This window comes from Acanthaster planci, linkage group LG15 (genome assembly GCF_054643075.1).
Source record: "Acanthaster planci isolate LZ-2023a linkage group LG15, COTS_SCS, whole genome shotgun sequence".
Taxonomy (NCBI): Eukaryota; Metazoa; Echinodermata; class Asteroidea; order Valvatida; family Acanthasteridae; genus Acanthaster; species Acanthaster planci.
The window spans coordinates 13,879,967-13,894,062 of record NC_141791.1 but is presented as its reverse complement, the minus strand read 5'-3'; the positions used below and the strand labels follow the sequence as shown (position 1 = coordinate 13,894,062).

General features: G+C 39.5%; 4 protein-coding genes across 8 annotated transcripts in view; 1 reads left to right on the top strand and 3 right to left on the bottom strand.

Annotated features, from left to right (window-relative positions):
- Nucleotides 1-151: 151 nt before the first annotated feature.
- LOC110978879 (uncharacterized) lies at nt 152-4,015 on the bottom strand. Of its 2 annotated transcripts, XM_022234200.2 has the most exons (6): nt 3,863-4,013; nt 3,046-3,184; nt 2,584-2,703; nt 2,277-2,414; nt 1,317-1,445; nt 152-1,202 (listed from the first exon to the last, which is right to left on the bottom strand). In XM_022234200.2, exons 1-6 carry the CDS (start codon nt 3,907-3,909, stop codon nt 972-974), a joined length of 804 nt encoding a protein of 267 aa, XP_022089892.1. In that variant the 5' UTR covers nt 3,910-4,013; the 3' UTR covers nt 152-971. The 2 variants fall into 2 exon arrangements, with proteins under 2 accessions (XP_022089892.1, XP_022089893.1); XM_022234201.2 differs by lacking the exon at nt 1,317-1,445 and having other exon boundaries at nt 3,863-4,015.
- Nucleotides 4,016-4,026: 11 nt separating this feature from the next.
- On the top strand, nt 4,027-7,673 carry LOC110978878 (uncharacterized). 2 transcript variants are annotated; one of them, XM_022234199.2, is made up of 4 exons: nt 4,027-4,409; nt 4,947-5,017; nt 5,135-5,314; nt 5,671-7,673. In XM_022234199.2, the coding sequence occupies exons 1-4, from the start codon at nt 4,126-4,128 to the stop codon at nt 5,943-5,945; spliced, it is 810 nt and encodes a 269-aa protein (XP_022089891.1). In that variant the 5' UTR covers nt 4,027-4,125; the 3' UTR covers nt 5,946-7,673. The 2 variants fall into 2 exon arrangements, with proteins under 2 accessions (XP_022089891.1, XP_022089890.1); XM_022234198.2 differs by having other exon boundaries at nt 5,653-7,673.
- Nucleotide 7,674: 1 nt separating this feature from the next.
- On the bottom strand, nt 7,675-10,954 carry tiprl (TOR signaling pathway regulator). The gene is made up of 7 exons (XM_022234202.2): nt 10,796-10,954; nt 10,333-10,503; nt 9,793-9,972; nt 9,290-9,380; nt 8,974-9,105; nt 8,782-8,877; nt 7,675-8,467 (listed from the first exon to the last, which is right to left on the bottom strand). The coding sequence occupies exons 2-7, from the start codon at nt 10,452-10,454 to the stop codon at nt 8,294-8,296; spliced, it is 795 nt and encodes a 264-aa protein (XP_022089894.1). The 5' UTR covers nt 10,455-10,503; nt 10,796-10,954; the 3' UTR covers nt 7,675-8,293.
- Nucleotides 10,955-11,657: 703 nt separating this feature from the next.
- LOC110978877 (protein CMSS1-like) overlaps nt 11,658-14,096 on the bottom strand; it is a 53,606-nt gene continuing 51,167 nt past the window's right edge. For all 3 annotated transcript variants that reach the window (XM_087146917.1, XM_087146916.1, XM_022234197.2), the window contains 4 exons: nt 13,788-13,918; nt 13,387-13,516; nt 12,689-12,921; nt 11,658-12,110 (listed from right to left, as the gene is read on the bottom strand). In XM_087146917.1, the coding sequence (XP_087003043.1) occupies nt 11,847-12,110; nt 12,689-12,921; nt 13,387-13,516; nt 13,788-13,918 (758 nt within the window). In that variant the 3' untranslated portion in view covers nt 11,658-11,846. The remainder of the gene's footprint in view (nt 12,111-12,688; nt 12,922-13,386; nt 13,517-13,787; nt 13,919-14,096) is intronic.

Sequence of the window (14,096 nt, the reverse complement as noted above, 5' to 3'; positions counted from 1 at the left end):
AAGGCGAAGGTGGGTCAACAATACACCACATGATAAGCCGCGTTACGAAGTTTCAGTTTTTCACACACAGATCTTGAATCACAGGGTCAACTTAATGACCTGGGAAAACGCAATACCACTCCGCAAATAATGCAAACATGTAGACTCAATGTAGACTTATGTTATTACTTTATCAGTTTGATTTCTATTTCATTAATATTTGCTGTACAGAAAATGGTTTCATTTTGAGTCATTTTCTTAATGGTATCATCGGATTTAGAGACTGAAACATAGTTCTGTGTCATAATCACAAGTTTTATCCCAAAGTTATAAGCTGATCCAGTCTCATCTGTTGAGCAATCCATTACAAAATTCCTGTGGAAATTTAAGATCGGAGCATAAATGCTTAGATATTCCAAAATCTGTCTCATTTTTTGCAGACTTACATTAGAAGCAAACTAAATCCTCTCAACAAAAATATTCACAGTATCACATTTTAATGTCACCCCGACTGCCTCTTTAATTTGATGCATATGGAAAAAGAATCAATATGGAACAGACATACCGTTATCTACTTATCATTTGGCTCAAATGTGAGTTGGAAGTGCAGTTTGCTCCAGATTACTTCCTTGTGTTAAAGAAAGTCAAATAAGAATGCAATGAATGAAACCTCAGTGAAGGAAAGAGGAAAGGGATTTCTTGAAATGCCTTCGAAGAAGGTAACAAGATCTAAGCATGGGCATTGCCGGATCAAATCCGTAGGAGTGATTCCTCCACAGATTGCTAGCAGTTTCTACCGTAAGAAGTGAACACCGCCACAGCAATTTCAGTTCTAAAATGTTCTGATGACCGGCATCACGTCTCAAAGGGTCTACACAGATATCATTAACATCTGGAAGTACTTGTATGAGGCAACAGAGTATAGCGCCCTCAACGTGATTGGATGAGGCTAAATGGGAGTGCTCCCATGAAGAGTGCTTGAACACCACAGGTCATGAGGTCATAACAATACTGAAATTGTTCCGTTTGATTCCATTCCTGACAACTGTCTTTGGGAAAGCTTTCCTCTGGCTAGGTTCACCGGTGAACTGACACATGACGAAACTGAGCTTTTGACTGCTATGCGAGGCAGTGAGGTTGCAACCAAGGCTCTCTAACATTTCCTGGAAGAGTTCATGGCTGAGATACCGAGAATTCTCCAGACAGGCAAGTGGCAAAACAATCTGATGGAGAGAAAGGGACGGGAAAATGTTTGGCATCGGGTGTATGTTACTGACAAAGTTTATAAACATTCAACATATCAAGAGAATGAAATTACTGAATGGGATTAAACTTACAAATAAGTGTCCTAGTGGCTTGCATATCGCTCTACATTTTTTGAGCATTTCTCCACGTCTAGCAGGTGAACCAACAAAGTTCAGAACCAAACTCAGAACAATGATGTCATAGAGCATCGGCTCATCATTCTATTAATGAATAAAACATAAGTCTCATTCACACTTAATTTTATCATAATCAGTTCCATATTACACTGAACAAAAGAATAGCTGTCATATCCATGTGTGGGGACCATGCCCCATAATTCCATCTAGCCCCAATATTCACATTTTCTCTGGAATTTATCTCTCAACATTTTTCTATGGCAGTACCTTCAAAATTTTGGGTCCTCAAAATTGATGGCCGTCTGAAAAAGTTTTCACAATATGATCTTGTGGCAAGCTTCCTCAGGAAAAAAACAACAACTAATGTGTACCACAACTTTTCCACAAAATCTGGTTACAAAAAATCATGAAGTTGTCAAGATTCAATAGGGCTGTGCCAAATATCTGAATAAATGAATATTAGATCGATTGTCAAATATTCAACTATAATTTTTCAAATTTGAATATTCGAATGTGAAATTCATGGAAAGGGAAATTTTTCTTTTGTTTTAAATGAGAAAAATTGCACTATAGAGGCTTGTTTCAAGCAGATTCAAATGAAAAGTGTAAGAAATCTTACAAGGATTTAAAAAATAAATTATTCAAATTTAAAAGGAGTAGAAATTTTCAATGGGGCATGAAGTCTTGTTCATCTCATAAATTTTGCTAAATCTTGGCTGGAGACACTCCTAAAGATACTGCTGCCACTCAGTGCAACCGAATATCCTGATCTTCAATCAAATGGAAGGTCGAGTATTCGAATAGTGAATTACTTAAATTGACTCAGCCCTAAGATTCAATGATCTCTTTTCAATGACTTTCCGTTCCTAAGGCAACTTCAGGAAGGTAATGAGAAAACACTTTCACAAAAATTACCTGGAATGTGAAAAAGTCGGCTTTGATGATACAGCCATTCTGAGGGTTAAGATCAATGGCAGTACAGTCGATCCATTTCTTCTGCTTTCTGTAATGATTGTCTAAAGCACCCACATCCAAAAGTTTCAACTTGGTTCCCTGAGTGACAATCAAACATCAATCTTGTTAATTTGCGGTTTTCCTAGTATTTGGAAAACTAAACCAAGACTTATCACAAAAGTAAATGTAAGGCGAAAAGAATTTTTAAAAAGTGTACAATGCAAACTGAACATTCAAAATGTAGTCCAAGTTATGGCAATGAATTAACCTTTTCTTTCCTGATATTCAATTCTTTCAGTTTTTGTAGAACCCATTTTGCAGAGTTGATGTTTCCATGGTGAGCTTCTCCGAGTTTCGATGCTGATTGATAAGCATCAAGTCCTCCGAGCTGTGACAAAGAGACATCAGAGTTTTACATTCATTCAACCTCAAAGTCTATAAAATCAACAATGAAATCTCTCAAAAACCAACCGTCAAAACGGAGGATATCTATCAATTTTGTGTGATTCTGAAATTACTGTAGCTTAATGGTATAATGCACAATCACTAATTTGATGGGAATACTGAATCTTTAGTTTTGGCAATACATACTTGGGTCTAATACTTAGGTAAAAAGCTGGCATATAATTTCACGAAATCATTTCAACAACAGGCATAAATGATGATACCACCGTAATGGTCAGCAGTGCGTTTAATTACATTTTAAAAAGTCACATAAGAAACATCATACCTCTTCCACACACTTTTTCAAGGAAATGATCCTTGGATCGGCATGTGATTCTTTCTCCTTTTTTCCACTGATCTTTTCAATTTCCTTGTTAATAGTATGCAGCTTTGAAATCACCTTGTTATCTCTGTGAGGAGTCTTTCTAAAATAAAATAAATATTTTGAATTTAATATTAGAAATTTATAATTCAAATTTCAACGACAGTATAAAAAATTCCAGGACAGCTCAGCTTCGCACATATTCTGTACCTAGACTGTGTACATCCTAGCCTAGGCAATCCTTATGTTCAGTTCCTACTTTTGTTGGACAAATGGCCTCTCTTAAACTGCAAAAATTGTATGAATTTCAATTCCTCCCGAACGTTTAATAGACCTACTAACCCACACAAAAAGAGACAAAATATTTGAAAAAGAATTCTAATGTAAGATGTCATTAAGGCTGCCCATACAGCAAAGATTAAGTCTGTACTGCTGACACACATGCTGGGAGAAGTTTAAAAATTTGAGGTGTGTTAAAGGTCAATTTTGCCACATCCTGCAGTGGCTGGCTGCATGCAAAGCCATGGCAGAAGGCATGGCATTGCATTAGCCAAATAGTTACCAAGTCCCTACATGCCTTTTAATTTTATGAAACCAATCATCATCATCACGACCATGAATGATGACCACCCCCCAGACCTGTGAGTCCGACGCCCAGAGAGGAGCGGACGTCGCGTCGGACCCACAGTCATGACAGTGACAGTGATGATCAGCATTAATAGTGCTCGAGTATATGCAACTTGAAGCACAAGAAAAAAGTCGTGTCTGGAAAACTCCTCACATGTTATATTCCGTAACTGGCCGGTATCGCTTTCTTCTTGACTTCATTATGAAGGTTTACCCATAAAATTCAACGTATCGATACTTGTTGTTGACAATGGACGCAGCCATCTTGAATTGGAAGTTTTTTTCTCTCAAAATCAATCAAAAGAGGGCGCTACAGCGAATTACTGGGTGTTCTAATTTTTCGCTAAACAATTAACGAATTCGTAAGCGCAGTACTTAGCACGAACAAAATAAGCAGTGTTGATCAAGTTTATCACGATGTCGTCTGCAGAAGAGTTCGATCCAAAACAACCGCAGTCGGCTCCGGAAGTCGCGGACAACGAGAGCACAAGCGAGACCCGAGAAACCAACGATTTTCACTCGACAATCGACAGCCTGACAAAACGAAAAGCTACACCGTTCACTTCCACAATGGACGTGGCTCTCGCCACAGCATACACGACGGAGAAAAACATACTTGACGGGACATTCCGCGAGCACGGTGTACCGACGAGGCAGCAGAAGCAGGCCGCTTGGGAGAGGATACGGGACTGTGTTAATGCGTAAGTGCTTTCCAGATTAGCTTTTGTCTTTTGATGGCAAGATGTCAAATCTTTCGTCATAAATATCTTATATCTTGAGAAATAATGGCTTCCTGATCAATAAAACTGAAAGTTTTTTCCAGATAATCCATGGAGATAAAGTGTTGAGAAAAGAGAGATAAGACCTCCTACCCCCCCCCTAGAAAATTTCATAGAACTGCTTAAGCACAGAATTTGCTTAAGCGCGAAAAAAACTTGCTTAATATACAAAAGAGTACTAGCTCAAACTCTATGTGATTGTCATGCCAACCAAAACAGATAAATACCATTCCAAAACAATATACCTAACACAAAGTTTCGGCTGATAACCTGATTTGTCAAGCAAGGTTTTTCACACTAAAACAAATGTTTTGCTTAAGCAGCACTTTGAAATTGGCCCTGTAGATGTAGAGTTGTGATGCAGAAAGTGAGTAAAGACTGCCAGACAAATTGAGTGAAGTGTCAGGAAGTGTGAACAATTTGTAAATGTTTTTCTTTATACTGATCTTGCACTTGTAGATTTTCAGGGGAAAACAACGTGAAAACCGTGCAACAGTGTAAAGACAGACATCGTAATTTGATACAAGCAGGTAAGCCTCGTTTTTATCTCCAAAAAAAACTGCAACAAAATAAAAACCAGTAACTTTTAACAAACCAGCAACCAAATAACTTTTTTTTCTTTGGTTTGATAAAACCATGTATTTTAGTTCGCTTCAAGAGGTCATCTGGATTCCTGGAAGGACCACTGCCATTGCCTGGCAACATCCAATCACAGGAGATGATTGATCAACAGGGGGAGGCATCACATCAAGAGCTGAATGAAAAAGACAGAACAGAGGAAGTACAGACCAATCAGCAAGAATTGCATCATGTTGAGCCAGCCAATGGTAAGATAGCTTGGACCATAGTGTCTCAATTATTAACCAATCATAGCCTGAGTTTACTATACACTCAGGAAGCTCCGCCTCCTCTAGTAGTGGAAGAAGCATTGTGTCTGCTAACAAAGAGAAACTCACCTAAAAAAATCAAGATTGTCTTCAACTTTAATCTAGACTATTTATTTCTTTTCGGTTGCCTTATATGCTCTTACATGTTAAAATATGTTCATATGCGGTACAGTAAGGTATTTTTGTTTTCTTTTGCATGTAGAATGAGTTCTGTCATGTCCGTACAGATTCCACATGTAAGAATTAAGTGAAGAATTCCCCTCCCCCCAACATTCCAGGTATTCCTTCAACATCAGGCCTATCACTCAAGGAGAAACGACCCTTGAAGCGGCCATCCTCGTCTTCCGCCGACTCCTTAGACGAGTACCACAAGCGCAAGCTCGCCATCCTGGTGAAGGAGCACATAGTCAGGGTGGAGCTGATGAAAGCCCAGACGGAATACTACCGCACCAAGACAGAGCTGATGGTCAAGCATAGCTGTAGCCGGCCAGCTAGCCTGCCCGTCAATCCACCGTCCAAGCACTCCTCCTCCCATCTACACCTGCATCCCAACCTGCCGGGAAAGACTTGAACGTTTATTCTTTTGGTAAAAAAGCCGCTCTGTTCAGCTGTACATGGTTTCTCAGAGTTTTTTTAGCAACCTGCAGAGATAGGAAGCTTGCGTTGGCTTGAAGTAATGCAAAAGGTTCTCGTTTCTGGAAGACGTTTTGAAACATAGCGGATGTTTTTCACAGATGGACACAGACATCTCCTGTGATAGACTACGTATTACCAGTCATTGGCTAGAGGAAAACAAATTTTTGCTGTGAAATGCACATTAAAAACGATTCAGGAGGGTGCTATTTTTAAGAAAATTGCTTGAGAATGTTTCAATGTGAACAGTTTCCACATTTCCCATTTTCCAAGTTTATCTGTCATTTATCCGAATCTGTACACTCTTCCATGTGTTGTTCTCACAGCTATCTGAAACAACATTAAGAATGTAAAAAATAAACACTGAATCCCATGAATATTGAACAAAAGTGCAATGACTACAAAAACTCTTTACAATCGATAGAAAATATGACATCAAAAAAATCTATTATCACAGTCATTAAAAGCAATTCATACTGCAAAATGACGCAAAATAACCTTGTCAAATACCTTCTGATAAGATTCGTTTTTTTTAATTCCAACAGACTCTTCCAGTTTTTGCAGTATTATTGACAGATTGCTTTCTGTTGACTGTTTATACTTCATTTGCCATGAAACATTTGCCATTATATGGCGCAATTACCATTCAGCTCACAGCTTTTTAAGCAATCAGATTTGCTAGGCGTCAAATCAGTATGAAGTCCAAGTCTGGCCCAATCTAACATCTAGTCACATGACACTGGCAGAAAGAAAATAGTGATTGATAAAATAAACGATAAATTGGGACCAACAATGATATTGCGATCAATCTTTTCAGGGGAAGTTTAATATTGCGAATAATACTTATTTTTAAATTTAATTCAAGCTTTCCAAATTATGCAATTATTAAAATTTAGATGTTAAAGGGCTCAGAAAGTAATTTTGTCAAAAAATATCTGATAGACCAACTCATATATGACAAAATCAAATGAAATACCCCCAGTTAGACTAATTGATATGGAATTTTGGTATCGGAGTAAATAGTGTAAATAACTTCTAGCAAGTAATGCATTTAATAAACCCAGTTTATGGCCCTCTTCCAAATTTTTGTAGCTATTTTAGTCCTTAGATTGCCCTACTTTTTTAATTCAGTCAGTGGAGAGAATAGCCCGTCATATTTTGCTGTAAACATTACCCTTTTAATATCCCAAACCTGTAATTTATAACTTTATTTTAGTTGTTTGAACATAATGCACATTTGTATATACATAAAAAATCAATCAATTGGACGCGATTCTGTTGCATGGCAATGTTAAAAAACATACGCAAAATGAGCTGTACTTTCTGTAAAACAAATCTAGCATTATTTAGTGAAAATGTCTGCTTGACGTTCCTTGCATTTACTTTTTGTACAGCCAAGCACCTGCATTTTCAGCATTTGGTTTATTTCCACTGGCTACTGTTGCTTTGGGCCTTGCAAGTCTCAAAGTTGTTGAAGTGCTGTTTCTCACTTTTCCATTACTTCGTTTACTATTTATATTTTGGCAAATCTAAGCAGCTACCTCAACAAATGCCTAGGGAGAGAGGAATGTCATGCAACTCGACGTGACCGGATGCCACCTGCCAAACATACGGCTAGACTGTGAATGAATGTATTGAATAAAAATGATCCCAAGTAACCGCCAAACTTTGTCGGAATTGATATTTTATTAGACATGACATATGACACATTCTTGAATTCAGTCTGATAGTTCATTGTCCATGGGTATTCAAGACAGTGTTGCATGGTTTGTAAGACATTCACAAAGTCTAAAATCAACAGAAAAAGAGAAGCGTCTAATATATGCACTCTAATATCTCATATACACACATCGGTGACAAATTAAGTCGTAAGTCTGGTCATTATGGGTTTAATTTCAACACACTGTGCCTTTTTCCAGAATGCCTTCTCCATTATTAATTTGAAGGAGTGTAGAATTATCCAACTGCCTCAGATATTCCCGGGCCAAAAACCAATATGACAAATGCGCCATTAACGTTTAAAAAAAAATGGAAAGTGTATGCTATGACAACATTCACAAGTTATCACATTAAGCAGGCATTAAATTTCTGCAGATCAATAAGCATCTAGCTCGCATCGGACACAATGACGCCATGGCAGCTCTGACTGTGAGTAAAGTGAAGCGCCCTCAACAACCTGTGCTTGATGCAGTTAGGCTGCCTTCTCCCTTGGCACATAATTTCTGAAATCTAAAAACTTCTATTAGAATTCACAAAAATCTGGAGAGGAATCACTAATTTCGTTTGTCACGTCATTTCACTGTCGATTGCCGGGAAGTCTATTCGGTCAAACTGTTCAACTGTGACATTCAGGTGTTCAGCTATCTCGGTTGGGTTCGTGTAAAGCGACGGTTCAACTTTCAGGTCCGATATGCTCTTTTCTCTTGAAGTGAACTCCCGAAGGATGTAACTTGCCCCAGCCTGCAACGAAACCAAATTTAAATTGTTGAAAGGGCAAAATTGGTGGGCACAATGAATTTCAAATCTCAACTCGATGAACCAAGTGTCCATACTGTAAGTCAAAAATAGTGAAATTCCTCGTTGCAAGGCTAAAAGTGTGGAAAATTTGTTTGATATTGTAAGATACGTCACACACACGACTTACATGGTAGAGTTTGGTTTCCCTAGGTCTACATCAAAGCACATCAGAAGGACAAATTCCCAATCCATCAAAATTTATAAAACTTGATGGCTTTGGATGGGTATAGGAAGACCGAAGACAATCTTAACCTTACCTCATGGTAGATTCTGGTATCGTTGATCCTGATCAGAACATCATCCACGCGAAGAAAGAACCTCAGCAAAATGAAGAAACAGGACTGCATAACTCTCTGAGTCGGGAAAAATCACAAAAAAATTCACACATTGAAAGAAGAGACAATGTACAGTGTTCGTTTTACACAGGACTGCATGGAGACATATCTTACCATTTTCACTATGAGCGATGCACAGCCATTGTCAGCGAGCTCATCTTCAAACAGGGTCATCTCCTCGTAGAAGTGGATCTTCTCTCGCACTTTCAGCTTCTCCATGTTTATCCTTTGATCCGTTGAGGATTCCTGTATAGTGACACATGAACACAACTATCACTTCCAATTCTCCACAGCTGTTGAAATGACTTGAAACGGCCAACTGGGCTAAAAGAAAGACCTCTATTGAGGATAACAGTCCCAATAAGGAAAAAGCCTTGGTATAAACGCAATTCACTGTCGAATTAGATTAGTAATTGTTGATGAAAGTCACCTGTAAGTCTCCAAGGAGAGTTCCCTTGTAGTCCGTGGTGAAAGTCCAGTCAAAGGGCTTGACAACCTTCTTGATGAACTCGCAGTCGCTTCTGAACAATGTCCAGAAAACAAAAACAGGTTTGAGATTAGTCAAGAGCTCCTCATGAATACAGATCTGCTCATCTGTTAAACCCTCTACCAACCAGAGCTGTTACTCAGAATGAAAAAGTTCTTTCATTACTATACAAAAAGCTATCACTTACGTCGTAAGAAAATGTTGAACAGCAAACACAGTCTTTTGGAAGTGAACTATCAAAAGGATTTTGAACAATGCAGACAATGAGGTAGGAAGATTACTGACTGTGCTATGTCCAAAAGTTGTGGCTACTGCTGGGAACAACACCTGCTCCAATGGAAGCCACTGGGCAAGCAGCAGTAGCCATTTCCCATAGGCATGTGTTTCTCTGAGCCACAGCTGATCGATCTGGACACAGTCCAAGTCTCCACACCCTTACCACACACCTTGCCTCTTGCCACTTCTGTGCGGCGGCAACTTTGATGGGGTCATTGTGAGCGTCAACACGTTTCAAGGAGTCGAATGCATTGAACTCAATGCCATAACCACCAACGTTCATGATCCTCAGCACATTGTCTCCAAAGATCATCTCGGGCAACTGAGGCAGCTCCAGTTCTTGATGATACCTACATCAGCCAAGAAGAGTTGAATATGAACTTAAACCCTAACTCCCATTGAAATCATACACATGCTTGTTGGATTCAGAATGGTTAGGGTTTATTCTTTTTATGATTCAATATCAATTTTTATTTGCCTTTTATCCTTTCCTCCACATTTTTGCAAGAAGACATAATTAATTTTGGGTATTCATGTGGTTTGATAGTACATAACACAGTTTGGTATATTCTGCATATAGCAACAGGTGTAACATTTTCGTGTTCAGAGAATTAAGTTCAAGATTATCACAAAATTTAAATAGACATTTTGCCTACAGGTAATTCCAGAGACTGATGGAAGTCCAGTCTGCACATTTCTTTACTACAGACCTCTCCAGTTGCAAAGATTTCAATATGTGTCCCTTCGTTGATGTGATAGCCCATGGTCCAAAATTGAAGACTTCTGTCCGAGGCGATCGAACTGATGTAGCCACATCCTTGACCTCTGACATAATTGCAATTTCCCCTCTCTGTTGCCTTGAATTCTATTTTGAGGTATTCCTTGGAAAGAACAACATGCAGTTTGGTGATGAAGCAGGTTTTCATGCTAAACTCAACTTTTGCCAAAATCAATTCAGAAACAGTTCCACAGATGGACAACACATACTTGATGCCCTGTGCACAAACCTATGAGACTTGTCTGAAAAAAAAGAGGCGCTAGGGCCTAGGCCAAGGCCTAGTCGAGTTCCACAGTCATGACCAGTGATGACAGTGTGGGCCTATATCATTTGAAAACGTGATTGACAGAATTTTAAATACTAGTACACAGAAACTGAAGTTCAAAACTACTCACTTTGGAAAGAATTGACAGCCGCAAAAGCTCAGCAACACGAACGCAAAATGCACAAATTTCAGTACTGTCCACCAGGGTTCGAAAATGAGAAAGAATTCTACGAGGAGAATGCTACTCAAAGTGTAGTGCTCGTCGTAAACTTTCAACAATAGAGGGCGCTATATAACATCGAAAGAGAAAACAGTGGGCGGAGTCAGGCGAAGGGATGTATTCTCACTACCAACAAACAAGTATTTCTGAGGGTCGTAGCTGTTAAGACACAAGCCGTTTTACACAGTTAGGATGCTTATGCCATCTAATCTACCTCTTGCCACTCCGAACAGCAAAGGAAAAACCTTAAGCCAGAACTCTAAGCTTTCTGGAATTAAATTTTTCTAAGGTTTATGTATTCTTGGAGAAACGATTCCATGAATCTTGTTTTTATTTAGCAAATTAATTGTACAGTAATATGGACATTTCAGAACAGTGCATTGCCCAATCACAATTCGCGAAATATGTCGACACAATACGCGTTTCTAAAGGGTTGACAGATTTTGTGCGTTTTGATTGGCCAACGTGTTGCAAACTCTCGGAGGCGCACTATTGTGAATCACCCAAATTGTCCAGTTAACCGTCAGAAAATGAAACACACAAAAAACAATTTAAACCAGAAATACTTTGCTCTCACAACCGTGTTGGAAGTTCCCTCAACTCCCTCCCTACCCCAGCCAAACTTCAATCCTTGAGAATAATTTCCATAAATACGACAATTCAACAAGAATTTATAATTTAGTTGGGAAATGGAGAAAAAAACCCATTTTCTGGGCAACTCCAAATCAAAGCCCACTTTTACCCAGGTACAATATACAAAACAGTAACAGCATTTCATCATGAATATACAATTTTATTGATCAAAAATATGAGAATATATGTAAGCACACATGTACAGCCCACAGTGAGTGTATGCGTGGCCAACTTGATAATTAAATCAGGGCCAAATGAGAAACTTGTTCCAGATTAATCACTATCCTTCCTCCAGTAGTATTTCCATCAAGCTTCAAAAGTGTTCCTGTTAAAATATTCCAATTTTCAGTCTGTCTCCAGTCTTGGCTTGAGGGATGACGTACTTCTCAAACAGCCCAAACAAGTCCGTCTTGAGTTCGGGGATATCGCACATGCGTTTGAACTTCACGTCACGCCAGTTCCAGTCGAGGACGAGGTATCGGGTGCCTGCGAGGTTCAGCACATCTTGCTGGAGCAGGGCGGCGATTCGGTTGGGCGTCCCCACTGCAAACTGAACTCGGTTCTTGGCCAAGAAATCTGCCTGATCTTGGATCTGAGGCCAGGACAGAGAGATTATTAGGCTCAACATGATGCTTTGACTTGAGGGCAAAGGGCAGTGGAGGTGGATTTTGTCCACTGTGTGTCACTGGCAGAGGGAAATGCTACAGTGGTGGTACATGCCTAATTGGAGTAAAATGTTACTTTCACCACATTGCAACCAGAACCAGGGTCATAGCAATGGCAGGGGAAGCTGGGGGTGCGCTACCCCCAATAATTAATTTATTTGGCAAATAGGGCTTTGGTCAGCAAATGAATCCAACATAAATGATATACCTTGGCCATCAGCATTACCCCTGAAGCGTGAAATGTAGTGTACCTGGGATTTCTATTTTATATGACACGAGGTTGGCAAATAAGTCACAAGTCGGCAAATTGACTCTGGTACTGGCCCCCCCCCCAAAGAAAATGCCTTCCCTATGCCCCTGGCCAGAACTGACTCTGAGGCATAAGATGAAACCAGTGCCAGACAGAAAATTTAGAGTTGGAAAAATGCGGTGAGTCTGACAGCTGGTTTGCATAGTGCCCCAGGTAGGACGCAGTCCAGACAGTACAGGTCTGGTTTTGTTTTACCTTCATGTGCTTGGAGAACAGTTTGGCGCCGACGCACTGCTTGCCCTTGAATGCGGCCGCCTCTCGGTTGAGATCCACCGCCCTCCTGGCTGACGCAGTAAGCAGAAGCAGGAGGCAGGTCTTGGCGGCTTTCGGTCGCTTTGCCTCAATATCTCTCCGCCAGTTCAGAATGGCAGACTCCAGGTAGGTAGACAGAGGCTGAGAGGAAAGGTTGGGTGACAGAAAGTGGGATTCTGTAGAAAAAGGACAAGATTAATCTGTCATCGGTGAAAAAGGCGAAGGTTGTGAGTTAAACAAAAGAGGAAAATTCCTTCTGCAGTTAGGATGGACAAACAATATTGTGATGTTATGTTTCCAAACATTTCCAAGAAGAGGGAGGTCCAAAGCCCATAAGGAAATGCAGAAACAATTCCTACAATTTGCGTCTTTTTTGATGTATGGTGAAAAAGAAAACATTTTCATGAGGGATAAGACAAACCAAAATCAAACACGTAATTCCTAAACATTTTAGAAACAAACTAATTGAAAATAAATTGTTAAAACTTTATGCATGGAGATTAACTCATCCACAAATACTTGCTATACTGGGATCGTCATTATTTCAAGTAAAATTCACACACTCAAAGCCCCAATCTAAGATTCCAGATGGTACAAACGTAATGCTTTGTGACTTCTTCAATCATAGAAAATTGTTTTACCATTCAGTTGAAGATCATCAAGCTCAACAGGAGACAGTTTCTCCTTAAAGTGTTGCTCCATTTTCGCCATCACATCCCCCACTGTCGCCGGCATGGGTGCACTTTTAGAGAGATGCTCACTAATTTTTTGCTGAAAGTCATTAGGAAAATAAACGACAGAAGAGAATATTAAAATCCTCCCCAAATGCAATTACCTTGGAATATAATAGAATTATAGGAAACATTACTGAGGACAATTTTGACCAAAATATGCTTTTAACATGTTCTTAATAAAAAGTAAGCGTTAACAATGCATAGATCGGATTTGCTCCGGCACCCCATCGTCCATGAAATGTAAACTCAAAGGAAATACATGCAATAGATCTGACATGACTAGGCAGGATCAACAAATGCATTCTTACTTTAGTTCGACGTTTCCTTTTCGTTTTCTTCTGGCTTAATACGTCTTCCTCTGCTTTCCTTTTTGTTGGTGATACTTTGGAAAACTCAGTTTTATCAGACTGCGTAATCCTACCTTTTGCAGTTCCTTTCACTGTTTGAGAAAAACAGAGGAACAAAATTAGTTCTTCATCAAGGTTAAAACTATATAAAAGATAAAGCAATTTTAAGTTGCGCCAGGGCCGTGTTGTTAGTTACCGTACCCCCAGAACTGTAGAGTGGGAGCGTGGCCGACGACGAGCCCCACAGTTTGCTACAGTTGACGCATGTTC

What these genes read in the sequence shown, in the direction of transcription:
- LOC110978879 (XM_022234200.2), bottom strand. Translation starts at nt 3,909, where the DNA reads ATGAAGTCAAGAAGAAAGCGATACCGGCCAGTTACGGAATATAACAT. An exon ending in CCAGTTACGGAATATAACAT is followed by an intron (nt 3,185 to 3,862) that starts GTGAGGAGTTTT and finishes ATTTTATTTTAG; the next exon opens with AAAGACTCCTCACAGAGATA. An exon ending in AGCCACTAGGACACTTATTT is followed by an intron (nt 1,203 to 1,316) that starts GTAAGTTTAATC and finishes TCTCTCCATCAG; the next exon opens with ATTGTTTTGCCACTTGCCTG.
- LOC110978878 (XM_022234198.2), top strand. Translation starts at nt 4,126, where the DNA reads ATGTCGTCTGCAGAAGAGTTCGATCCAAAACAACCGCAGTCGGCTCCG. An exon ending in TCGTAATTTGATACAAGCAG is followed by an intron (nt 5,018 to 5,134) that starts GTAAGCCTCGTT and finishes CATGTATTTTAG; the next exon opens with TTCGCTTCAAGAGGTCATCT. An exon ending in TCATGTTGAGCCAGCCAATG is followed by an intron (nt 5,315 to 5,652) that starts GTAAGATAGCTT and finishes CCAACATTCCAG; the next exon opens with GTATTCCTTCAACATCAGGC.
- tiprl (XM_022234202.2), bottom strand. Translation starts at nt 10,454, where the DNA reads ATGTCAGAGGTCAAGGATGTGGCTACATCAGTTCGATCGCCTCGGACA. An exon ending in CAGAAGTGGCAAGAGGCAAG is followed by an intron (nt 9,381 to 9,792) that starts GTGTGTGGTAAG and finishes GACATTGTTCAG; the next exon opens with AAGCGACTGCGAGTTCATCA. An exon ending in CTCTCCTTGGAGACTTACAG is followed by an intron (nt 9,106 to 9,289) that starts GTGACTTTCATC and finishes GTCACTATACAG; the next exon opens with GAATCCTCAACGGATCAAAG.